The 25,010-nt window shown below is 44.9% G+C and overlaps 3 protein-coding genes across 4 annotated transcripts in view; 2 read left to right on the top strand and 1 right to left on the bottom strand.

The window, feature by feature from the left end:
• The window catches only part of LOC131266347 (rap guanine nucleotide exchange factor 2), a 38,044-nt gene extending 22,406 nt beyond the window's left edge, over positions 1-15,638 (bottom strand). Inside the window, exons 1-2 of one of the 2 annotated variants that reach the window (XM_058268828.1) lie at positions 15,393-15,638; positions 6,693-8,001 (exon numbers count right to left, since the gene is read on the bottom strand). In XM_058268828.1, coding sequence (XP_058124811.1) covers positions 6,693-7,238 — 546 coding nt within the window. In that variant the 5' untranslated portion in view covers positions 7,239-8,001; positions 15,393-15,638. Of the gene's footprint in view, positions 1-6,692; positions 8,002-15,315 lie in introns of both variants that reach the window. The other variant, XM_058268830.1, reaches the window with a different exon arrangement.
• An 801-nt stretch (positions 15,639-16,439) lies between these two features.
• Positions 16,440-18,555, top strand: LOC131263173 (lysophospholipid acyltransferase 7). The gene is made up of 3 exons (XM_058265333.1): positions 16,440-16,834; positions 16,905-17,373; positions 17,456-18,555. The coding sequence occupies exons 1-3, from the start codon at positions 16,626-16,628 to the stop codon at positions 18,212-18,214; spliced, it is 1,437 nt and encodes a 478-aa protein (XP_058121316.1). The 5' UTR covers positions 16,440-16,625; the 3' UTR covers positions 18,215-18,555.
• Positions 18,556-19,542: 987 nt separating this feature from the next.
• LOC131262316 (probable GDP-L-fucose synthase) lies at positions 19,543-22,965 on the top strand. The gene is made up of 4 exons (XM_058264292.1): positions 19,543-19,740; positions 21,862-22,105; positions 22,169-22,393; positions 22,466-22,965. Exons 1-4 carry the CDS (start codon positions 19,613-19,615, stop codon positions 22,838-22,840), a joined length of 972 nt encoding a protein of 323 aa, XP_058120275.1. The 5' UTR covers positions 19,543-19,612; the 3' UTR covers positions 22,841-22,965.
• Positions 22,966-25,010: the final 2,045 nt, after the last annotated feature.

Raw genomic sequence — 25,010 nt, 5'->3', positions numbered from 1 at the left:
AAAAAGTGATACGCTATTTTAAAAACTAATTCATCAACACAAGCCTTTGAGACAATAATACTTGCTTCTTGGACAAAATGTAAAGGCAACGGCTGTATAGAAAAGGAAATTGTCCACGGCGAACATTTCAGGGTAGAGAGTTTGATGAAAACCAATTCCATTTCACTACGGAAAAAATACCGGGTACCGTGTCCCAGTTTTTCACCTTCTACGGGCGCGGTAATTCGTGCATGCGTGTGTGTGCGATCGAGATGAAACCGTGCGTCCATTCATGCCACAAGGCAGGCCCGCAGCACGCAGCATCGCTCTCGGTGCAATACACATAATGTTTATTCATGACTTGAAGTGCAATCAAACGCCCGGGAGTGGACGAGGTCGGCACGCGCCCCTAGCATCGCGATCGTGGCCAGAGGAAAAGCCACCGGGCGAGAGGAGGAAAAAAGTAGTGAAAAAATGATAGACCACACGCCGCAACGCCGCCTATTCGACACACACCATTATGATGGACAGTCAGTTGTTCCGAGACGATGGAGAAGGAGTTGAAATAGTGAGAAAAAAGACACACAGCAAGAAAAAGAAATGTTTTCCTCCAGAGTAGACCAGAAGTGGCTTCGAGCTACCGGAGTTAAGCCTTCATCAGGCGTATGCATCCACACCCCAGTCCGACGTAACGTTGGTTAGTCGAGAGGAATTTCAGAGACTCACAGAGAGATCCAAACAGTAGGAAGTGACCACTAACAGTTTGACGCGATAACATACGCTCGAAAATGACAAGCAGAGCGACACAACTAATCAGAAGCCGCACCTCCACATGTGGCTTGTGAGAAAAAGACCCCAAAGAGGAAACGAGAAACTGACTGGGAGGGAATCAAACAAACAAGGTGTGATAAGGAGAAAGTAAGGCTGGACTGTAGGAATTTTTGGGCCAAAAAGTAACAGAAAAGTTGAAAAAATCACTGCCAAAATTAATAAACATAAAACCCAAGCGCGACAGAAATGAATTATTCACATGGAAAGCAACCGATCGTACATTGTGAAACAAATCATGAACAAACAAGTGAAATTAACACGAGATACGTAATAACTGACTCAATTGCGAACAACGTTAACTGAAAAAAGTTTGTCTCGTTGGGCAAAGTAAAAACCTCAACCCCTTTTTTTTTTGGTGAAATGAGCAATCAAATAATCACGCTGATCGTAAAGCAAGCAATCACCAAAATATCGTTTTTTAAGGGAAATTTTTCCCACAAAAAGTCGGAGAATCATTAATTTTACATGCCGCTAGAAATGCCGTTTCTTTGTGAATAGCCCCGCTCGAGGGCCGGCGGTTCATCATCGTGAAGACAAATCAAACTGCCTTATTTTTAATGTTTTCGCAAGCCAATAAATAAAAATGCCAAAAATTAAAGTACACCTTAGTAGTAGTGGTGCACAGGTACCACGTTTCCCTCGTCCCGAATGGATTCGGGGGGCTGGAGCTGCGAATGGAAAATATAAAACTCCCCATGTCGCACACTCCACATGACGCAATCTCATCGTCGATCATTAGCCTAACAAGGAACTACTCATTGGATCATGTTGTGGGGAAGCGAGACAAAGCGGTAAACCAATAGTAGAAGCCGAAACAGAAAAAAAACAGCATAACAATAAACCAGTGCGATTCCGTGTTGCACAATCGCGACGCCGAAAGCTGACACTCGGGGGGAAAAGGGAGGCAAGGATCGTCGGCAAAGACCAAACACATACCGGAGGGGGGGCACACAGAAACACCAAATCAAATCATCGCGCAAAGCTTGCATCGTAAACAAATGCTCATAAGTGCTTGGGTCATACGCGTAACGCACGCGCGCGGAAAAAAACATAGATACGCACCGAGGGAAACATAATAAAAATGCTACATAATCTCTTATCCCATAGTGGCGCTTGGTTCGTGCGTGCGTGCGTGCGTAAGTACGTGCGATAAATTGAAAGACTTGTTTTACAGTTTACAGAAACCAGAAACTTTCATTGCTATTCCGAGATGACTCTTCCTTGTTTTCGGAAAGCGGTTTCTTTATCGTTACGGCTTGATGATGGGAATAATAACTTTTTCTAGGGATAGCAAACCGATTTAGCAATCATCATGATGATGATTCGAATCTTTTTATAAGTCTTTTAGTAAATCTTGCATGATTGTGTATTTTAAACACGCGAAATCAGAGATTAACTGCTTGACAGTTTTAATTCATAAACGGAAAGTCGAATCTCAAAAGAACGAAAGAATAATTAAATTGTTTTGAACACGCGAAATCAGTGATTAATTGCTTCAGAGAGAGATTAGATTCATAAACGAGAAGTCGAATCTCAAAAGAACGAATGAACAATTGAAAGAGTTAGTGATCGCCACAAGGATTGGAATTTAAATAAGACAACCATCTGTAAAAGAGTTACTAATTTCAAAGAGATGCAAATTTCTAGACTTAGTTAAAGAATTACTTATCGCCAAAGAGAATTTTTGACAAATTTCAAAGAGATGCGAAACCCTAGACTTTGTAATGAATTACTTATCGCCAAAGTGGGGTGAATCCTTAATACCGATTCGGGATCCCCAAATTTTCTACAACTATTATCGAAAATTTCGAAGGAACTTTTTTAGAACTCACTAATAAGTTGGGAGGCACCAGGCAAACGTGTTTTAAAACAACCGAAAGCACACTTTTTTGCCACGTGGAGTTAAAGAGGCTGCAGCTTTTTCTCATACTACCAGAAGGCGGTCGAGCCGAGACATACATCTACCTTTAGCCCTTTTCGAATTTCCAACGGACGTGAGGGATGACCCCTCGTGTTGGCCGCAATTCTGGAGCCATTAGTGCTCTCCGGTTGCATTAGCTCACGTTTTCACCTCGATAATGGCAACCTAAGTACGTCCCCCTGCTTAACCCCGCAAACCCTTTTTGAGAAATATGAACTGCATTTCAAAACGGGTTTGTCAGTATGTAGAGGGTTCTTGTTTTCTTTATGGCGAAGCGAAAGAAAAAGGGTCTCCACAACGCAATTCACATGGCGCACCAGTGTACAGTGACAAATCCGGAATGGAGGGCTAAACTGGAGCAAGTGCCGTTGATTGCTGACTTGCAAATTTTGCCGAATGGCACAGAAAATCTCGGCGTATAGGTAGTTCAACCGGGCGGGGACATTGAAAGAAAACCGCTTGTCTATTTACAATGGAAAATGGAGGAACATGCTGTCAGCTATTGTGTATCGGGGTTCTGCACCGCACTGCACCCAAGTCAGATACCATAGTCCTGCATGACATTGTTGTTTCCCATTCCTTGGGGATCTTCTTGAAGATAATCGTTTGTCCGAGGACGGGATAAATTGTACAATGTCTACCCTAGAACGACGTCCTGATAACGTAACAAAGAAAGGCTGACCTTCAACAGGATTGCGATCAAAAGCATAAATGGAAACATGCGATATGGATTCGCTGGATAATATTGTATCTTTTTTATGTTGCGACCCTTCTACCACACAATAAACACGTGCACTTGGCAAGGTTGCCATTGAAAGGTTGTGACAACAAAAGGGCATAAGTTACATTTTTCAAACAGCAGCAAAACTGCCTCGCAACAACAAGAGATAAATGGTAAGACATATATAAATTGGATGCTTCCATGCCAAGCTCTGCTCCCCCCTCCCGAGAACCTAACCTTGAGCTAAAACCTGGGACACTTCCATGTGGAAATCATGCTGTGGCATACACCATCCAACTCCCATCGACTTCCTCCCGCCATCATTGCGAAGTCAAGTCACGGAGAGGGTCGCCACTGTGGGACATCTGGCTTTTACCAGGCCATTTTTTTTTTTCGCTAATGTCCATTCATCAATCCTGTCGCGATTAGATCATGCCAATGCGACCACCGGTTCCATGGTGGCTCCCGGAGCTCAGCTTGCGACGGTAGATTAGTCCTCGTTAGGGTGAGAGATCCATACGCTACGCGAGTTGTGTTCCATTAACAGAGCCATTGAAATTTAAATTAACCAAATCCAGTGCTGGTGCCTTATGGATCAACGTGCGACATTGACGGCTTGGAGCAAGGGGAGTTCGGTCGGTCCAATATGCGGCCCATATGTATGGGAACATGGTCGAGCAATAAATCAAACAATTCACCAACGATCTCCAAACGTCAAGTGTCCGGCACAGTCTGTAGCCCGGAGGGGGGCCTAGGGGGCTCCCCAGAGGGACCCGGGATAATGCTGAGCTTATTTGCGATGCTGCTTCTTTTATGTGCTGTTTATCCATCAAAGGGATCCAGTTCAGCCCCGGTCGGTCTGCACGCGGACCCTTGTGTTTGGCGAGTGCAAATTTAGGCCACCTGATGTCAATCGACATGGGGAGCTTGGGTCGACACACACACACACATAGTGGGGACGACAATCAGTGTGATTGTTAGGCGCACATCTTCGCACTGACGCACGACATGGTGTTGTTTCACCGAGTACGCCCTGTTCCGGCACACTCCGGCAAAGTTTGCCTCCTGCAAGCGGAAATAGAACGGTTATGAGTGGATTCAGTCAGTCCGGGCTCCTAGTGCGTCGCCAATCTGTTCCCGCGGCATGCCTTCAGCGGAGGGCGGATTGCTAATCCACTTCCATCGCGCGCCGAGAGAGTTGGAGCGAAATTATTTATCCACCGGGGCGTAACAACCGTCAACCGAACGTAACGCAAACTCATCCCCTCGAACGCCATGTTGCGGTTTGGAAGAAGGAAAACGCTCGTTACAACTGGAAAGAACTCGCGTAGGTTCGAGCTTCGGTTTTGCGGTTGAACTAAGGGATGGGGCTGGTGGAGGTTTGAACTATCCATTTAAAAAAAACTAAACCCCTTCACTGCAGCCCACACGCCTTATCCCTCGATTGCTTCCTCCGGAACCACCGCACGCTCCGCTGAAAGGTGACGAAGTGCAGCGTAACAAGATTACCTTTTTATGCACAACAGCGAAACCGAACGCGACCTCCCCCCGTGGCTCAACGACGGCGACGATGGTGGAGACCTCGAGGACGTTCGAACGTGAAATGTGTTGATTTCGATGTCGATTTTTAGAGGGAGAAAGTTCACGACTGGTGGCAAAGAAAAAAGAAATTACTTTCGCGCGTTCCGTTGAGCAGTTTTGTCGTCGATGGAAACATTAGCCGAGGCGCGGTGAAGCGCGTTACATTAGTCGATACGGCCACTTACAGCGATGGTTCCGTTCCGTTCGACGGGGAAAAACAAGACGAAGAAAAGGGAATGTTTTTTCCTGTCTGTCAAACGGTTTTATCGCCGTTTTTTTGTGAAAACATCACAAACAAACTATTATTATATATGACGGAGTTATTTTACGATCTTTAGTGTCTTATACGATTCAATCACAGTTGAGTTAACTTCGAATGCTTGCTTAAAACACTAAATATCACCTTGACACAACTTGTTTTTTTACATGTGAAACCTTTACAAATCGGTTGCCGGTTAAGAATTTATGAGCAAAGATAACAACTTACTACGACTACACTAACTTTCTTTAAGTGTCGTTCATCATGCGTTTGACGCCCATCGTTAACAACATAGGCATTTAAATTTGAACATTAAATAATTTTGCGTTTATTGCGTTACCCCCTCACCACCATGTAACCATCTGTTTTGCCTAAAACTAGTGTTGAGTCACAAGGGCAAATATATTCATTGGTAAAGCAACTCAGTACAAAAAACTCAGCTGTAACTTGCGAATTAATTTCGAAGTAATAAAAGTGGATGAAAAGGTGATGTTATACACGCGAAAGTACAATAACAACACAAAATAAGATCTAAATTCGATAAAAACGTATGAATCAAACATTTTTAGTTACATGCTTGAAAAAACAATTATTCTGATTCATAGAAGGTTAGAAAGTGGAAAAGGCGGGTTTGCAAACCCAATCTTCCGCAAAGGAAGAAGGAATCTAATTGTGTCGAATTGTAGCATGAAGTAAGATCATTTCATGCTGCCAGCAAATCAATACACCATGCTAAAATAGTTTGCACAAACATGTGATCAATTGATAGACGAGAACGAAGGTAGAATTTGTGATCGGCACAACTATCGACCGCAATGAGGGTTGATCATATTTGATTGGTACTGACACGTGTCACTCATCAATCAACTTCAATTGTATTGCAAGCCATCGTAAACTAGAGCGCAATATCTGAAAATGCTCAAAGTAAACTTTTCAGAACGCATACCAACTTTTTAATGCCCAAATGTATAGATATTCTTGAAAAACGAAAAGAAAAACAACATGACTATAATGCATGAATCAGTATATTCCACTGACTCACTGGACTGGAAGTGGGTTTTCGATAGCATTAAGTATAATGAATGAACCCAAAATTTCGGCAGTTGATTGAAGACTTTTTTTCATTACGAAATGTACAACACCTAGGAATGGTAACTGAAATTTGATAACAAATTCAGTTCAAATATGTAAACGCCGACCCTAAAATGTAATACCAGGCTGATGACGAACCCTTTTACACCCTCAATGGTAGTGTTACACCCATCGGTTTATTTATTATACTACACTAGCCGGTCATGGACTGTTTGCGTGACACGCGATGGATGGTGTGGACGCTCCTACATTTCTCGAGAAAAAAAAAGGAGAGCAAACAAGAAGCACTATATGTAGGTAAAACTCACCGAGTTCGTGTGTTTTAGGCGATGCATCGGTGCAACATGCTTGACGCTGTTGCTGATGGTGGCCGTGGTCGTACCGGTCGCATGGTTGTTGCTACAGCTGATGGTAGCGGCCCCGGCAATCCCACCACCGCCGCCGCCACCGCCACCACCACCCCCACCTCCACCACCCCCGATGGTGCCGCCGGTACTGTTGACACTCGCCAGCGCGGCAACGCTGCTTCCAGCACCGCCAACAACAACCGGATAGACACCTAGAGCCGGACCGCCACTACCGGACCCGCTCGCCGCCCCTGCTGCCGAGTGCGGGGGAAGCGGTGGTGCTGAAATTGGGCCAATGCCTGGCCTACCGCCCAATCCACCTACGGCTTCCGTCGGAACGACTTGCCGCAGAGGATGCTGCGCTAGATGCTGCTGGTGATGGTGCTGGTGGTGTTGGTGGTGGTTATGATGCTGGTGCTGCTGGTGCACCCTATTGCTGATGCCGACGACACCGTACTCGCCACTCTGTTCCGATGGACGACTAATTGGCAATTTTCTATCGGTCATTTATGACCTATTATTTTTAGAAAACACACTTTTCCAACACAAAGTACACACACACCACCGGCGACTTCGTTCGATCTTTTTCACTCCTTTTTTTTTTTGTTGTTGCTGTTTTTGCTTCCTCACCACCCCCCGGGGGGCTCGCTTTCGTTGATGGACTTTGCAAGCACTCTATACTTTCCCCGCCATCGGTTTGATTTTTCCTCTCATGGGGCGTATGTCTTCGCTCGGGATGAAGGTGAAAACTCCGGACTTCAAAACACACCACTATTTCCAGCTGTATTACACTACGCGAGCCATCATCCCGTGCCGTAGTTGCGGCCAGTAGGATGCCGGAAATGCATCGCCAGCGGAACACCGTGCCCCCACCCTGGGACTACACATTGTCGCCTCTCGGGGCCACACAGCACTTATCCACCCCTTTTTGAAATCATCGGGAGGAAGTTGTCCCGTAGTTTTCTCACCACACCAATTCTTTCTTGCGTTGCGAATAAGGTTAAGATGTTGCTTCACCTTCGCTACTGCACGGACCGACACATGCCTTGTTACGGGGTGTTATCAATATGCTCCACTCAATCCTCGACCGCCACTGGTAGCGACATCCGATTCAGCCGGTGATCGACGTTTATCGACAAGGTAGGAAAAGGTAATTGGAAAACAATCTCCGGTTGAGATGCACACACAGTCCTATTTTTATGTTTTTCTTTTCATTCACTTCATTTCCATCGGTGGCAACAGCAGAATCGGTATTAGAACTGGAGGAGACCTACAATAGAGGAAGAGGAAAAATAGAAGGTTAATGTATAAATATGCGACATTCCACCTGAGCTGGTGGAAGAGCAAAAAACGTCAGGTTTTTTTTGCATTAACAAAGCGGGCCCCACGCGTCACAAGCCTCATTCCAAAGGGTCTCTGGAAACTAGCATCCCTTTCTAGTCCTCCAACACAACACACGACTCTAAACAAAAAAATAACACACTCCCTGCTTCTAACCACCCTCGGTGGAGAAAATCGAACGTAATCATCTCCACCCCGACGGGGGAGGCTGTACAGGTTTTTCTTCTACCCCTCCTCCGCCAGTTTGCGCAGCCAATTCCTCAGCCAAATGGCCCGCGTCAGGTCACACGAAGGAACAGGTTTCGTCTTTCCTTCAGAACAACACATCTTACGCGATGTGTGTCTGTGTGAGTGTCCGTGGGGCCCTAGTGGGTGCTTTTATCGCATTCACTTGCACATTCCACCGCGAAGGAAGTGCGCCACAGCCCCCGCTCGGTCGTGACGGTCGATCCCTACAGGTGAGGTTTGCAATTTTGCATCGAAACTGCAATTTGTGGCACTTGCTGTGGTGTGGCCACCGTGTGGCGCGTCACGAAGGTTAAAACTAAACGAATTCCAGCGACGTTCGGTTACGGTCTCGGTCGTCCAGTGGACAGAATTGTGCACGATTGTATTCTTTGTTGCTTATTTTGTCTCCTTTCGCGCTAACGGTTTCGTGCGGGAGTCGATCGACTTTGAAGAGGGTGCTCCTCGGGGGGTTTTGTGCCAGCCGGATTTGATCAGGAGGCAAACTGACGCTGCGGTCAAACGGTTTCTTCAAGTACTTCGAGGGGCCCAATTTTCCAACCGCTACTTCCGGCACGACTGTTGCTGTTTGAATTCCGCAATAAGTGGCATCAGTTAGGGCCATTTTTAGACTGTAAAAAAGAAGAAAAAAGAAAAACACATGTATGAGTTATCGGACACTTGAGGCACCAAATGCTCGAACGAACCATTTTTTAGGGGGAAAACCCTTCGCCAAGCGGACGTTCAACTGCGTGAAACGATCGGGTCGAGGTCATGAACGCGTTGGCTTCCGGGTTTCTTGGTAGGATCACACACTGTTAACCTTTGGTCAAATCAACAAATCTCCCCACAAATCATCCGGCGATAGAAAAGTGTTTGTCCCGGCTTCGAAGCAAACAAAAGCCATTTGGAACCTTTGGACTCTTTGATTCAGACGCCCTTTTTTCCGCTAGGAATGTGTATTTGGAATATGTCTACCCAGCCTACTGCAACGCCTTACTAAATTGAAGCAAATGGATTTAAATTGTGCCCGGTTCCTGACCCGTTTTACTCAGCCCGGTTGCATCTCGGTGGGTTTATGTCGAACAGAGATGCTGCACTGGCCTTCGATACAATGCAACCGGGCGCAGTCCGATCCCTGCTGTTAATCCTCGAGAGCAAACTCTCTCTCGGCCGGTTACAACAAATCGAGCTTCTCTCACGTCCTCTCGGCCGGCCGTTCATACAATCATGCACAACCATCAGTCTCTCAAGGTTTAAATCCTTCGCATAAAATCGCCGGGCGGTTCATTCCTAGTGCATCCCACGCTCTATGGTGTACCCGGGGTAGGGAAATTCCACTTCCTTCTAGAATGTAATCCATGCTTTCGGCGGACGATTCGTAACGCAAGGGATCAATCTACCTGTTGCGGCTGCATCCTACATCAACCCTGCCCTCCGGGCCTTTCTTTGCGATCATTAGCAAGGTTATTCGGTTTTGCAAAATGTTTACCTGCCAGGATTGATGGTTGTAAAATGTTCTCAGCAGCCCTTCGGATGGGATGAGTTTTATTCCATTTCGTGGTTCATTTTCAACCACTTTCTTTTCCTCACGTGTGCTGCAATCAAGTTTACCGACAAGGCCTACTACTGTGCGCATGGTTTTGGACCAAAACAACCCGTAGTTTGACACCTAGTAGGTGGGCAACTGTTGTAAAAACACGCTCGCACAGTGGTGTTGCGGCTGGGCAAAAGGGATATGCATCGAAACACAAGATGTATAACTTGGATCAAATTTAAATTTCAAATACCTGGACCATTACACTTTTGAGATGTGATGTTAAAAGGCATACAACCACGAAGAAGACCTACCATACATTTTACTCTTATTTCAGGCTTTTTAATATTAGTTTATGTAAGCAGGCCCTAGAAGAACCTTTATGGATTGCGATGGCCAAGATGGATTACGTAAAATCCAAAACCCTGATTTATATTTTATTTTAAACAATCATCTATCTAGCATCAATCAAAGCACCGTTGGACACTCCCAACGAGTCATCGGTAGGGTCGATGGTCCTTTCCCGTTGATAATTGTCGGATGTTGGAGTTAAAAGCCATAACAAGTATCTTCGCGAGCACGAACGCCTCAAGAAACTGCCATCAGCAGCAATTTTGAGCATCGATGGAGCGCGGAAATTTGTTGCAAATAAACCCTCTGAGGGAGACCATCTCGGAACTCGTGACGTTGTGAAAAGAAAGGAAACGAAATGCCACCGAAAGACACACACACGAGCCTGGTAGCGCAATAAGATGACACTAAGGTAGGACAAAAAGAAATAGGCACAAAAAATGCACGATAAACTGGAAGATGAAGAAATGGGCCTGCACACCCTCCCCACCCCCAACACAATTTTTCACTCCATTTATCTCTTTCTCCACGCGTCATAGCCTTCGCGCTTTATATCGACTTTCTGCTGTCCTTTTCTTCGCCGGCACACCGGGCGGGAGAAAGTAGTGAAAGATGTAATAACGCGATCTTCAGCGGAGGAGACCTGCGTCATCATCAACATCATCAGCATGGGCCCCGCCGGCCAAGACGTGCACAACGCCAAGTTGCCATGCAGCAAAAACCCCTTTTTCCCTCACCGGCTCTCGAACTCGTGGCAGGATTTTTTACCTTCCGAAACAGTCCATCATTATTTTATTTCGTTGAATATAGCGTCGCTGTACGTCGCGTGAACGCAACAACCACAACAGGATAGGTGGTGAGGGAAAACAAGCCCGTCGTTTCCCCGTTAGACGATTATGTGAGCATCCGCGAGTCGTGATGTTGGGGCGTGAAATTGCGCCACACAAGCGTGTGCGTGTGTGTGTGTGCTCCGTCAGCGCAACGGATTTGGCGTAGAAAGCGTCCACCTTCAAATTGCCCGCGCGGGAGAGAAAACACCTCGTCGCCGGCGTTGACAATGAAAACATTTTTCAATTAAACGCGCCATGCGCGACCTTCCCAGTTCTCCAGTCGCCCGTCAGGGGATGTGTTTGAGTGTTGCGGTTATGCAGCAAAACTTCACAAGGGCGCACCAATGTTGTAAAACAATGTTGACCACCCACCTCCACCCACCAGGGATTGCCAACTTAACGAACCCCTGTGTCCAGCGGGACGGCTGCGGTACCAATTGACCCGAGTCGATTTTTGTGTGCAGGGGTGCGGCTAATCAGGAAGCAACTATTTGACCAACTTCGTCCTCCGCTCCGATCGGGTCACGGGGACACGGCCCACGGGATGCCAATTCCCACCGCGTACATGATGATGTTCTCCTTTCTCGCCTCATTCGCATCGTAATCGCTGTTGTTTGATGGGGAATTATGTTTTTGCCGTAATAACCTTCCCCTGTGTGTCATGGGTGTTTTATTTTTTTATTTTCCCCATTTCAGCTTGCGTTCACCGGATTAATTTCGAGCGTTTACGTCACACTCTGGTCGCTGATAATATTCCGACGCATGAAGTAACGAACGCTGGTGAGTACGAAAAAGCAGCTGACGAGCACCCTTGCCCCATCCGGAGCGAGATTTTTGGGAATCTTCTCGATGCTTCCCAGACAGATTAATGTTCATTTTTCCTTCTTTCAAGTGGTATCAAAAATGTGAACCTTTTCAGTTTTTTTCCCATCGGCCATCGAGTTTTCAGGTCTGTTTTAAACGAAGTGCGGCATTCTGAAAAGAGCTCCCAAAAATGGATCTGCTTATCTCACCCATAAACAATAATATCGATCATTTTCATAAACCCATGGCATGGAGAAGCATTTTCCAATCTCAACCCAGGACTACCGCTTTGGTGAAATTTTGTGCTGAAAATATTTGCCATCAAAGTCCCATTTTCAAGGCCCTGGGACCTTTGTCTGCCTACACAAGTTGGTTCAATGTCGAAGGAAAGGCTTTTCCCAAACCAAACCAACCAACCGGAACATCGTCATGTGTGGGGTGGGGGAGAAGGGGGTGGCGCTAACCTGTTGTTGGCAGCTGGTTTTCATCAAAAACGGAGCCAGCATCCCCCATTCTTGTATCTCGCTCGATCGCTCACCAGCTATCTCTCTGTTGAATTCTCTCATCTCTGTTTGTTTTCCTGAGCATACATATGCTCGGGTAATATTCGTATTCGTGAGCCTTAATGCCTCGGGTTGGGTTTCTACTCCACTGGTTCCATCTTCCCCCACGTTGGACAGATCCATCACTCGTATCGATTCTGTTCAGCGATTTCAGATACGTAACAATGAATGCCAAGGGAAAGGACTGGAAGCAGGAAGAGAGGCCGAGAAAGGGGACTAAAATTGTCGACCGTTCGTGGTTCGAACGGTATCCACCCGCGAAACATAATAATAAAGGGGGTGGAGGTTCGGGTTTTAGACGCGCGAAACGCCAAAAGCAACGGGTTTCGGGAATGAAATGTTTTGGGCCAGGGGTGGAGGCCACATCGTGAATTCCATTCCAGTCCGCCTGGACGGGTTGGGGTATGGATGTGTTGAGGTTTTGGAGGAGAGATGTTCCGGGGTGTCCCCACTTTGGACGTTGTTGTGTACGAAGCGTGCGTTGGACAGCCATCCATTCTCGTAGGTTTAAAGGCACACACACACACACCCTCACCAGTAGAGACTTACGCATAGAAATGCGGAATCGCGACAACCGGGAACCGGCCAGTGTACGATTCATTGCATCGTTCAGAGACGTTCTGTCCTCTTCGGTGCCGATTTGATTTCCATCTCACTCATCTCTATTGTGCCACATGCTCTGGACACCTCCACCGTTCGTACACCCGATACACCCGATGATGCATTCTTTCGATACCACCTTAAAGGTCCAAAGAAAATGAATTTTCATCGCAATTGTTTCGATTTTCGCCCCACGCTTGCGACGTTAGTCGTTCGTTTTGCACCGTATCTGTTCCGGTGCATTCCAGATGCCTAAACAAAAACGCACACATCGATACGAGATGTGCATCCCCACACCCGGTGCATCTGGGATGGGCGGTGCACAGTGGCTAACCGAGCGGCTTTTGGAGGAGTTTTGCGTTTTCCATGAACGATTGCACAAGACCAAACATTTATCTTGAAGAAGTTGTCAAGTTTTCTTATGAAACTGAGAAGATTTTCTTAAGGTAAACTTTACTAAAATTACTGGAATATATTTTAAGCCCGTTTGTCCGCCCAGTGAGCCACTGTGGTGGCTATCAGTCCACGGGATCCAGAAGAAAACTCTCCTGGCCTGTTTCATTCCCCCATCGATGGTTTACAGTTCTGTCTTCACGCCGGTTCCACCTTTTCTTCTTCTTCAGTTTCCCATCTGCTTGTTGCTTAACCGTATCTTGTGCTGCCACCGCCTGTGTTCGTAGCTCATTTTTCATTTCTCTTTCGCATTGTTTCATTTAAACGCGGTTCGCGAAGCCGCAGCTGCTGCTGAGGCTGTTCTTCGCGCAGTACCCATCATCAACATTTTTCCAGTCAATCATTTCTCTTCGACGATTGCTGGGCGTCTCTTTCTCTCGCGTTTCTTCCTGCGCCACGCTAATTTGCTTCTCCTCTGGTATCTTCCGTATGATATTGCTTCCCCCCCTAGGCCGCTGGGCTAGGAAGGGAGATTCCGCAACAACAACAAAAAAAAACTACCGCTTTTTCACACCATCCGAACCGGTCCTGGCCCGGGGGGAGTGGGAATCGAGGAGTGAGGACCATCCATTTCTCTAGCCCTGTTTTCTCCACCTTTTGCTGTCTCCTAGGGGAAGCGCTGGGCCTCCCCCTGGAGGTCTGGAACTGGGATTTTGGCTACCCCGCAATGGAAAAGTGTGCGATTTGTGAGACGGCAACTGTGCATGCTCCGAGCTCGATGTTGCCCAATATGTACGCTTTACTAATGATGCTACCCGTTGGTTTTCGTACCACAGTACCGTTTGGTAGGGGCCATGCTAAAAAGAAAAACCGTCTCGATTCAACAAGTCGAACTCCGATTCCGACCAGCATCGTGCTGACCCACTGCTGGCGAGTGGAGCATTACTGGTGGTGGTACTTACTGTTGATTCATTCGACGAATCTTTTATATGCCGGGTTAATCATAGTTAACAGCATCTTTTGAATGGAACGATAATCCGTCGCCCACAGCAACCACCCGCAACCAGTCGTGTGTGCATTAGTGGTCGTTCCGCAAACCCCTTGTGATAAGCGGATGGAATGCATTCAGGATGCAACACAACACACGACATCCAACCCACCTACCCCACCCGTACACGACGAACACAAAGGAAGTTAAAGCTCAGAATACAAGAAGGAAATACAAACCTCGATTGTTTATTTTACTGCATTCTCGGACGTTCGCAGACGTTACTTCACGGACGGGCGGGCGGGCGAAGGTGTTTCGCGCGGACACGATTGTGTAGACAACACAACCAACAACAACAACAACAACAACAACCACAGCACAAAAACACGCCAGCACACAATGTAGACACACACACACAAACACAAGCACCGTGCAACACACTTTCTTCCGCAATAGGTGGTGCGTTTCGGTTTCACTCGATATGCAAAAAAGTGCACCAGCTCTTGCGCCTGCCGACGTTCGGATGCGATGTACCGTTGTGTGCGAGAAGCCTCCCGCGTTGTGCGGGGACGGCTACGCAAATGGTGGTGCTGGCAAGCTGGATCGCTTTGTGCAGCTTTTTGCTTCAAAGATAACTTCAAGACACATTCAAAATGTTTGCAAGGAGCATGTGGCGGCTACTACACGGAAAACATGTTGCCAATATTATGATTATGCGTTGATGATAATTGGCATGGTGGCGCACTCGGCCAGCTACCTCTTGTTGGCAGTAACCATTTCTAAACTGGTTCAGTCCAGCGGAGCAGGCTCCACACGGAACGAGAATGACCTATGGCCCGCGGGGCGCGCGGAACACCGTTGCTGGCATTCGGGGTCGGGAATCTTGTTTCGCGTGTCGAATGCACACATCCGCCCAGAGACACAGCACTTGGCACTTGGAACACAAGCATACCATTCTTCCTTCCTCACTGCACCCACCCAGCGGTTTGGGGGGTGGGGAATGCGTACACAAAATACACAAGCACCTACTTTGATGGCGAATTCGGATGACTGCTGACTAATCGTCTTCACGACACGGCTAAAAGGAATGCTATGGCATTATTACACCAAACGCGTAAGCGTACGATGGAAAACCTGGAACACACGACACGACGACGCGTCTACCATAACCGTTCACCGTCACTGCACGCGCTAGGGATGCACTTTCTGTGGCGAGGCGAGACCACCTGAGGGCCGATATCTAAAATGCAAGCGTTTCCTTTGTCGATTCGACTGTAACTTTGCAACCTACCGCGGCAACGATGTCCGCATAGCTGCTGGTTACTTACGTTGCTATTCCAGCTCTGCTGCTTTCCCACTCTGCGTGAAGGAGCTAGTGTTGGCAGAATCGGGATTTGGAAGTGTTGAAGATTCGCTCCCTAGAGGGATTCCATAGATTTGAATCCCATTTGACGGATTCCAAAGATTCGAATCTCATCTTACGGGACCCCCTTTTTTTAGTCGCATGATCTACTCTAGTGAAAGAATCGAAGAGATTAGTTAGTTTGTTCAGACCCGGCTCCGAAGCGATTAGTTTGGAGCAGTTAGTTCGGAACCGGTTCCGGAGCCAACTCCAAAATTTGTCAGAGTTTGATGGGAGTCGATTTTCCCATCGCTTTGTATGACTCGTTTTGTGAATTTGTTTTTTTCCTCCAAATGACAGCTTTTACGTTGCTGACCACGGTAGCTATAACATTTGTTCTAGTAACCTTGTTGCTGGTGACGCTTCGAAGGTAGGCGTAATTTCGGCTTGGGGTAGGTCTAATCGGAGCTGTCATTTTAAAAGACCCGTTGTGTTAAAATATTTATAGTTTATATAAAAAAGCTATTTTAAGTCTGTTCGTGAAAAATAATCGCACTTTATCGTACAAAACAGTTGTTCTTTGTATCTTAATTTTCGTATTTTTTTAGAATGAGAACCTCTTCAGCAAAAGCGCACGGGTTGTACTAAAACAGCTCAGTTCTAAATTTCGTACAGTTTTGTTTATGTTTTGTCGTGCTGTGCACCCCCATGTGGAAAAGAGCATTCAACTTTGGTCCGTGCATTTTGTTGATAACCACTTTCGGCCGTGCACCGTCTGGTTCGACTTAGTTCTCGATCAGACCATCGACTGCCCACGCTTTACGTAATCAATGAAGCGGTGAATTTGTTTTGAAATTCGAAGTGAACATTCTGCGGCGGACATTACTCTCTAGTTGCGCCTCGAAGTGTGGACACACGCGATGAAGGACGATATCATCTACCTGGTGCTGTTGGCAGCATGTATCGGATTTGGACAGTTTTATCGGAAATTTTCCGATCCAGAGCAGAAGAAGCTGGTCGGAACCGCCGTTGGACTGTTGGTGGTGCTGTCGGTGAGCGGGTTCCACATGCTGCACATGCTTTTCTGTTATCTCGTCAGTGCACTGCTGATAATCTATGCTAGCCCGAGGTAAGCGTGACAAAAAATCGCTCGAACCATGCTCGACTTTGATAGAGGGATTATTTTTCTTCATTTCTAGGATTTGTCATCTGGCCTGTTTCGGGTTCATGTTCGGTTATTTATTTTTCTTCCGTTCATTAGCCTTTCTGGGCTACGATACGCCACCGGGACACACAAATATGATACAGATGATTCTTACCCTGAAACTCGTTGGGTTGGCGTTCGAAGTAAATAATGCAGCCACAAAGTCGAAGGACGTAGAGGAAAAAAGAAAAAAGGCGGCCAATGGGGACCAACCTCCCGTTCCGACTTTGCATGAAGTCGATCGTGCCCTCCTGAAGTTGGACATGCTGGATATCTTCCACTACAGCTTTAACTATGTCGGAGTGCTAACGGGGCCATACATAACATTCAAAACGTACCGTGATGCTATTTACCTACCGTTCAGTGGTAAAGCGGACTGCATTGGGGCGACGGTGGAAAAGCTGAAGGTTATCCCCCTCTACGCGGGACTGTTTCTTCTAGTGTCGTACATTTGGCCGCTTCAGGTAATCCGAACGGGTGAAGCCTCTGCAGTGTTTATCCCTTCGTTTGCTTGTCATTTAACCCTGCTAATCCTTTTGCTTGCAGTATGCCATGGAAAACGAGTTCTACGAGGAACGCTCGTTCATCTACCGACTGATGTACGTTTGGCCGACATTCTTCATTTTCCGAATGCGTATTTACACGGGTATCCTGCTCAGTGAGTGCGTTTGTACAATGGCAGGGGTTGGCGCGTATCCCACCGTTTTCGTCAACAAACCGGGCCATGGTCCAAGCAAGGAAGATTACACCGCCCTAGTGGACAGCGAATCGTCGCTGGAATATGACTTTGAGGCTGTTCGCAATATCGATGTGATAAATACTGAACGCTGCTGGACATTCCGTGAGGCTATGAAGTATTGGAACATGTGTGTACAGTACTGGATGGCGATGTACGTGTACAAACGGTTCCCTAGCAAGAAGTATCGCACACTGGTCACTCTGGCCGTTAGCGCCATATGGCACGGCGTGTACGCTGGTTACTATTTTTGCATCTGCGGAGCACCATTTTATCTTCCCATCGAAGATCTTTACGTAAAATTGTTCATCAAGGATGCAACCGGCCAGCGTCGGATGGTATTAAATGTTCTGTGTTGGATCTCAAAGTTCTTCGCGTTCTCGTACTTGGGGATTGCTTTTCTGCTTTTGACCGTCGACAAAATTTGGTACTACTATAGCTCGGTATACTTTATCGGGTACGTTTTGTGGATAGCACTGTACGGCGTAGGCGTAATGATAGCGAAGCAGAGAAAGGCCAATGCGAAGCGCGAAGAACGACTGCTACAAGAGGCTATGAAAAAGGACTAGTATTAGCGCAAGGTTTAGGGCACTTTTTTAAGTGTAAATTATTTGCTTTTCACTTTCACGTACGTTACAAAATAAGCATAGGGATGAACAATCCGTATGTGTTCTCGGGTATTTTTACATTCGTTGTTTGAGGCTACCGGTCTGTATTCTAGTATGTTAGGTGAAGTTTACTCATTCATTGTTCATGTTTCATGTAGATTTGCTCATGTTAATATACAGGTAAAAGGCTCAATAAGGTTTTGGTCAATTTATGGCTTTATTTTCTGTTGATTGTCGATAACGCACATTAGCAACTGATTACCATATTTCTATAACCGTCAAATAAAAGATTTATCACGTGTTGCTAGAGTATTTTGTCTTGTTGATGTTTTTCTTTCATTCGGAACAAATCGTGCAAATTAGCGTAACTAAATTTAGACTGTATATAGAAGAACCACTCCGAAATCATACAAATATCCCGTTGATATGTGGAGAGTCATTCTATTTATACTTGATGGTTTAATGGACTGGCTCAAGATAATCTAAAACAAAAATACCAGATAGTGAAACCCGATGCTTCCCAAATTATTTGTTCTTGAGGTAGTCGCATTGCTTCATCGTGGTAAAATCGGTCAGTAAGAACAGCACTATCAATTGACCGCGATGGAACATACGGCATATACTGTGCTGTGTTATAATTTAAGCAGGACCAAAAATTCCTTAAATAAACTGGTGAGTTAGAGATCACAATCGTGAACGTTGACCTAGAGGCTAGGAGAACATTCCATCATTCAATTGAAGTGCGGCTTATCTTGCATGATAACATATGATAACAATTTAAAAAAAATCTCGTCTTATGACAGCTCTGTTTATGATTACAATTTAAACATATCCTTTGCTACTTTACTCAATATGTGATATAACGGTCATTTCATAAATTACTGCACATTGCCTACGAAGCACACATTTGCCGTACTGCTGCATGGTAAAAAATGATTTTGCAATAAAATAGTCGAGTTGACGAATCACTAATAAAGTGATGAGGAAACTGAATCCCTACATGGATTCGAATCTTTCGATTCAAATCCATTCTGAGATCCGGATCTTTGAATCCGAGTCCCAATCCGTCATATCATGCGTGCCTACCAAATTTACCGATTTTTCATATTATTTGTTACTTTAACAATTGTACAATCAATCATTGGGATCCAAATCTTTAGAATCTGTCAGATGGGATTCGAATCTTTAGAATCCGTCAAATGGGATTCGAATCTTTAGAATCCGTCTAGGGATCGAATCTTCGAATCTTCCGAATCCCGATTCTGCCAACACTACTGCCAACAGTAGAAGATATAAACATCGAAATCAAGTGTGCTATTTACAGTATTAAATTGCTTTGCCTGGTGTTAACTCCCAGAAATGAGCAAAGTAGTGCTAGTCACCGGTGGCACCGGTTTAATAGGAAAAGCTATTGAAACAGTTATCAGCGCACAGAAACCGGAAAACGAACGATGGATATTCGCTGGATCAAAGGACGCCGATCTCACGTAAGTTTTGCACAACTGCGACGTCATCGGTTGCACACGTGTACAAGTTTTTGTTTTTCAATAGTTATTAAACATGATGAAAAGTGGTTTACCACAAACTTCGTCAAACGGGCAATGAATCGCACGGATCCCAGTGAACCAAACCAGTGCGAAATCTCAACCTCACAATAACATTATACTACATTGACGGGTTATCTCAACTTGTTTCCTACTTGTATAGTCATGATCTTGTTGGTCAGGCAAGATACTGTGGTCAGTTCATCTTTGCCTCCAGTCTTCTTATCTCAACAGAAGCACTATTTTCGCTAAACTGTTTTGTATTCCATTTCAAGCCTAATCGTTCTCTCACGGTTAGTGTTTAGAAATCAATTTATAATCGCCGTTACTATCAGGCATCCTATAGGAACAGCCCATCCTTAATATCAACGATCATTCCATAAATTCTATCTCGTGAAATTTACGTGTGATCATTAACTTTAGGATACTCCCCTTGATTAACAGGAATATATTTCGCATATTTAGTAGCAACGAATCCGGTGGCAGCAATCACCAAATTCGTAACTAACAATATGAAATATAATTTATTACATGCACATCATGTCTACCTGTTAAAGACTCGTTATGCCTTAAATTTAGAGCATAATCCTTTTTAATGTGAAATTGCTTTACATCCTTTATTTAACTGTAACTCTTCAACTTGCCGGTGTACCTCGTTATCCATTCGCGGTATTTACTAACATCGGTTAACACGGTCAATGAATGACACTATTCCTCGCAAGAACCATGTACCGTTCATGTTGAAAAACATGCCTCCTCCGCTATCGCCGTTGCATGCACTGACACCAAGTTTTTCCAGCCAATTGCATTGCATATTTTCAATGCTTGATGTGCATGTTTCGCATGTTCGCATGTTCAAATCCAACTATAGTCCCTTGTTTTGTCTACATCTCGGTTCGTGTACCCGTCGACATTGTCCCAAAAGGCGCATAGATTGAACAATTGATGTACTTGAACCGTGTTCGGATGAATCAAATCCAACTATAGTCCCTTGTTTTGTCTCGGTTCGTGTACCCGACAACATTGTCCCAAAAGGCGCATAGATTGAACAAAATACGTTATTTTATAATCTAATATTTTTTCGTTGAATTGATAGCCAACTCGTTCAAATGGATATTTTAGCCTGAAAAGGGAATATTTGTAACTGCTGCCCATTGGAGGGCAGTTAAGTAAAGTTACAATATTAGTTATCTATCTGTTTGCTTGCTTTGGTCATCGCAGTACAAAGTGCAACGATTATTTGTAGATCATTGTATTTTATACGTCCCTTCAACATATTCTAATGCTTGTATGCTAACATATCATTTTGGCATCCTATGCTTTATTATGCCTTCCATGGGAAGCAATCACCCCATGGGGTTCAAGTTACACTGATAGGGCCAACGGTTCCCGAGTGAACTTACTGATAAGCGATACATGTGTTTGCTGTTTGCGAAACCAGTGTAATATTCGGGGTGCCTTAAGAAACCGCGAGCCGATGCAGTTGCTCGAGATTTCTTTTTTTTTGCCGTTTGGCCCGATTGAGGTTTCTTTCTAATGATGCTCTGTTTTTTTTTTGGACGCTGATAAAGTTAGTAGTTGTTCTGAGCGATGTCGTTTTCCTGTGCTATTATCATTCAAAACTCTTATCAGCCTATGCCATGTTTGAACCAAAGAACATTCGGAACAACGGGCTGGTTTCGTGAGAGAAGTCGTTAGACGTCAACGTTCGTCAGTGTTCGTTATAAGTTCGTTCATAAATGCACTGAAATAGTAGATTAATTTACATTTGGCGATCGTTTGGGTTTGCGATTTTTTCAAATGATGCCAGCCACTATTTTTGCTGTTCAATATTCTTGATTCTTTGGCTTGGAAAAAAGGCAGCTGTATGGTGAGCTGTATGATGTTTGGTACCTTGAAAACAATAAACATCCCAACAAATGCTAATTCCAAGTGTGTTCCATTGCTTTGTTTACTGTACGAATAAAAACCTCATCTGATACGCTTTTAACACTAATAAATGTCCGTTGATAAAAAGGAATCGACTTGACCACTCCCTCGCCTGGTTTTTCGATTTTTTTCCAGCGATCTAGCGGCCACGAGGAAAATGTTCGAACAACATCAACCAACGCACGTGGTGCACTTGGCCGCTATGGTCGGCGGGTTATTTCACAACATGAGCAACAACATCGATTTCCTGCGAAAGAATATACTCATCAATGACAACGTGCTGCTCGCTAGCCACGAAACGCACGTGCAGAAAGTGGTGTCCTGCCTATCGACCTGCATTTTCCCCGATAAGACACCGTATCCCATCGACGAGACAATGGTTTGTATGGCGAAGTTTTGTTCCGGTTTATTCCTACAATGTATGGTTTTCTCTTCCCTTTAGATTCATAACGGACCTCCACATGATTCCAACTTTGGCTACAGTTACGCAAAACGCATGATCGATGTGTTGAACCGGGGCTACAATCAAAAGTACGGTGATATGTTCACTTCCGTCGTGCCTTGCAACGTGTTTGGACCGCACGATAATTTCGTGCCTTCCGTAAGCCATGTCATCCCTGGCATGATCCATCGTTTGCATGAACTTATTTACGTCAAGGATGCCGAGGTGCGTATACTAATATTTTCCTCATTTCGTTAAAGCTGCAAATGGCTAACATAAGCTTCACTTTATTCGCAGACACCCCAAGAAGACAAAGTATTCACGGTATACGGCACTGGAAAGCCCTTGCGGCAGTTTATCTACTCGCTCGATCTGGCCAAGCTCTTCATCTGGGTGCTGCGAAATTACGACAGCCCCGAGCCGATCATCCTCTCTGTGGACGAATCGGCCGAAGTATCCATCGCCCAGCTGGCGGAATCGCTTGTAAAAGCTTTCGACTTTAAGGGAAAAATCGAGTTCGACACAAGCAAGGCCGATGGTCAGCTTCGGAAGACGGCCTCGAATGCGAAACTGCGAACACATCTGCCCGAGTTCCAGTTCACCGACTTTGACGTTGCGATGAAGGAAACGGTACAGTGGTACATACAAAACTATGATCAGGCAAGGAAGTAGGGTGGTAAGTGAGTTTTATAAAACTACCGTACGCCAAGAGGGGGTCACAAACAGAAGAATCAAAAAAGGATTTCTTTCCCCAATCCCGTTGTACAGCAAATGAATCGTTTAATTTATATTTTGAATTGTTTTTTAGATGGTTTCATTTAACGCTGGGAATGTGGATAGTTTTGAGTTTGTTGTTGATAAAGGCGACTGGGCTTGAACTGTAATAGGAACACTTTTGACTGGATCTAAACAAGGATGTTTTCAGTTGTTTGATGTCTCAAACTCGGTGTGAGAAGTATGTTCATGGTTGACAAAACGGTACTCCAATTGGCCATTTCTCGGATATCATAAGCCACTTTATGTATTAGACCAAAGTAAAAGCTCTTACTCATCGTGATTAATAGACTTTTCTTTGTCCGTTCTATGGAAATTTTGCTCTTGCAAACATGTATCAGTTCTCTTATTCGAAAACTGATGTTCGGTTGTACGACAGATTTCTATTGAATGCATTCTCACAAACGTCATTCATGCCCCAAAGGCATTAGAAATTTGAGGATGGATTATAATTTTTGCCGCTTTCAAAAGCTGCGATTATCATCAGCTCCGTTCAGATGTTCCCGACCAACATGTACTGATTGCTGTTACATTGGTTGAGAAAACTATGATCCGCTATGCGAAAAGAATATTTGAGTATTTGAAAGTTTACTTAGATTTAATGTTCATTGTACTCTATTAACGGAACATTGAGTAAACCTCGCTGTTTCAGAGGCAGTCCTCTATTTAGTCCACGAACCTCTCTTCTATAGGATACTCTTGTTTCAAACATCCAGCCACGACGTGGATCATAAGTAGAGGACGATCCCTGAAGCTTCCACCATGTAGTTTCTGATGTCCCATCTGTTTGACGGCGGGAGCATGGTGGTGGCGGGTTCAACAATAGTTCTTTATGCGCACGGTCTATCCAAGGTAAGGTGTCTTATGATTTTGGCTAAGACTCCAAACGATATATCGTGGCTTGATACCGATTAAGAGATGGTCGATGTTCTTTTTTTTTTGTAACTTGGCCATCTTCTTCAACATTTGGCGTATGGTTGGGAGATCTGGCCTGGTGTGGTTTATTATGTTATGTTAACCCTCGACTGGGATTAGCCGTTCCAGATCGAGCTGCTGGAATATTTCGAGGTGGTATTTTTTAAATCGTCACTCTCTCTCTATATCTCGTGTAATTCCCGCAGCTCAATCTAAAACCTTCCATGAGCTGCTCCATCCCACAGTAAAGATTATTATTGATTGCAAAAATTTAGAGGAGTCCCGATTCCTTATTTTCACATCACTAATGGATGTGATCACTCATTAATTGATGGCAGATTCGTGTCTCTTCTGGACGGGAACGTTTCACTTCCTCTACGCTTCAGTATCTAATGCAGAAGTTTTACGGTTTTCCACTGTTCGACAAGTTATATTGCAACAACGACAGTTTATCTGAGTTTATCAAAAGAGCTCCTATTATGATTTTTAAGTCGCGTTCTTTCAATTATGTCCCAGCAAAGAGAAATTGGAAATAACGGTCTCTACGGACCCAACATAATTTTTCTTTCGTGAGGCATTTAAGTTATTAGATTTCGTGTACCCCGTAATTGGACTGTTATCATTGTGTTGTTGATTTTCACTGTTATCGAGCAAATAAAAGACTGGAATTATTTCCTAAAAACGACGAAAGCTTACAATATTTATTATGTACAGGTAATTAAATAATATTACAGATATAAGAAGATAGTAACGTTGCGTTATACTTTTACTTCACGCCTGTCAATATGTGTGTGTGTGTGTATGTGTTCGCCGATGAGTGTTTCATGCTTTATTATTTTCGATCTGACTGTACGTTTCAATGTAATTTAAATTCTAAACGATATTCTTTCATGCAATCTCCTAGCAAAAGGGAAGCGGGAGGTTGTTCGGTAATTCGGTGCTTCATGTAAACCTACGATGATGGATGGTTGTCATGCGTGTTGCTTTGATGGATGGGATACCCTTTTTTTAAACTATTTATTCCCCCCGCCAACTGGATATTCCCGGTCCACGGTGGTGGTGGCCGCGGCTGCGATGACTGTAGTGCTCTATATCGGGAATTCGGGGTGGGTGTATTCTACTTCTTCTATGATCAAGATACGAGCGCCTTATT

Source organism: Anopheles coustani, chromosome 2, assembly GCF_943734705.1.
Source record: "Anopheles coustani chromosome 2, idAnoCousDA_361_x.2, whole genome shotgun sequence".
Taxonomy (NCBI): Eukaryota; Metazoa; Arthropoda; class Insecta; order Diptera; family Culicidae; genus Anopheles; species Anopheles coustani.
The sequence above is the reverse complement of the archived record's forward strand: the minus strand, read 5'-3'. Positions and strand labels throughout refer to the sequence as shown.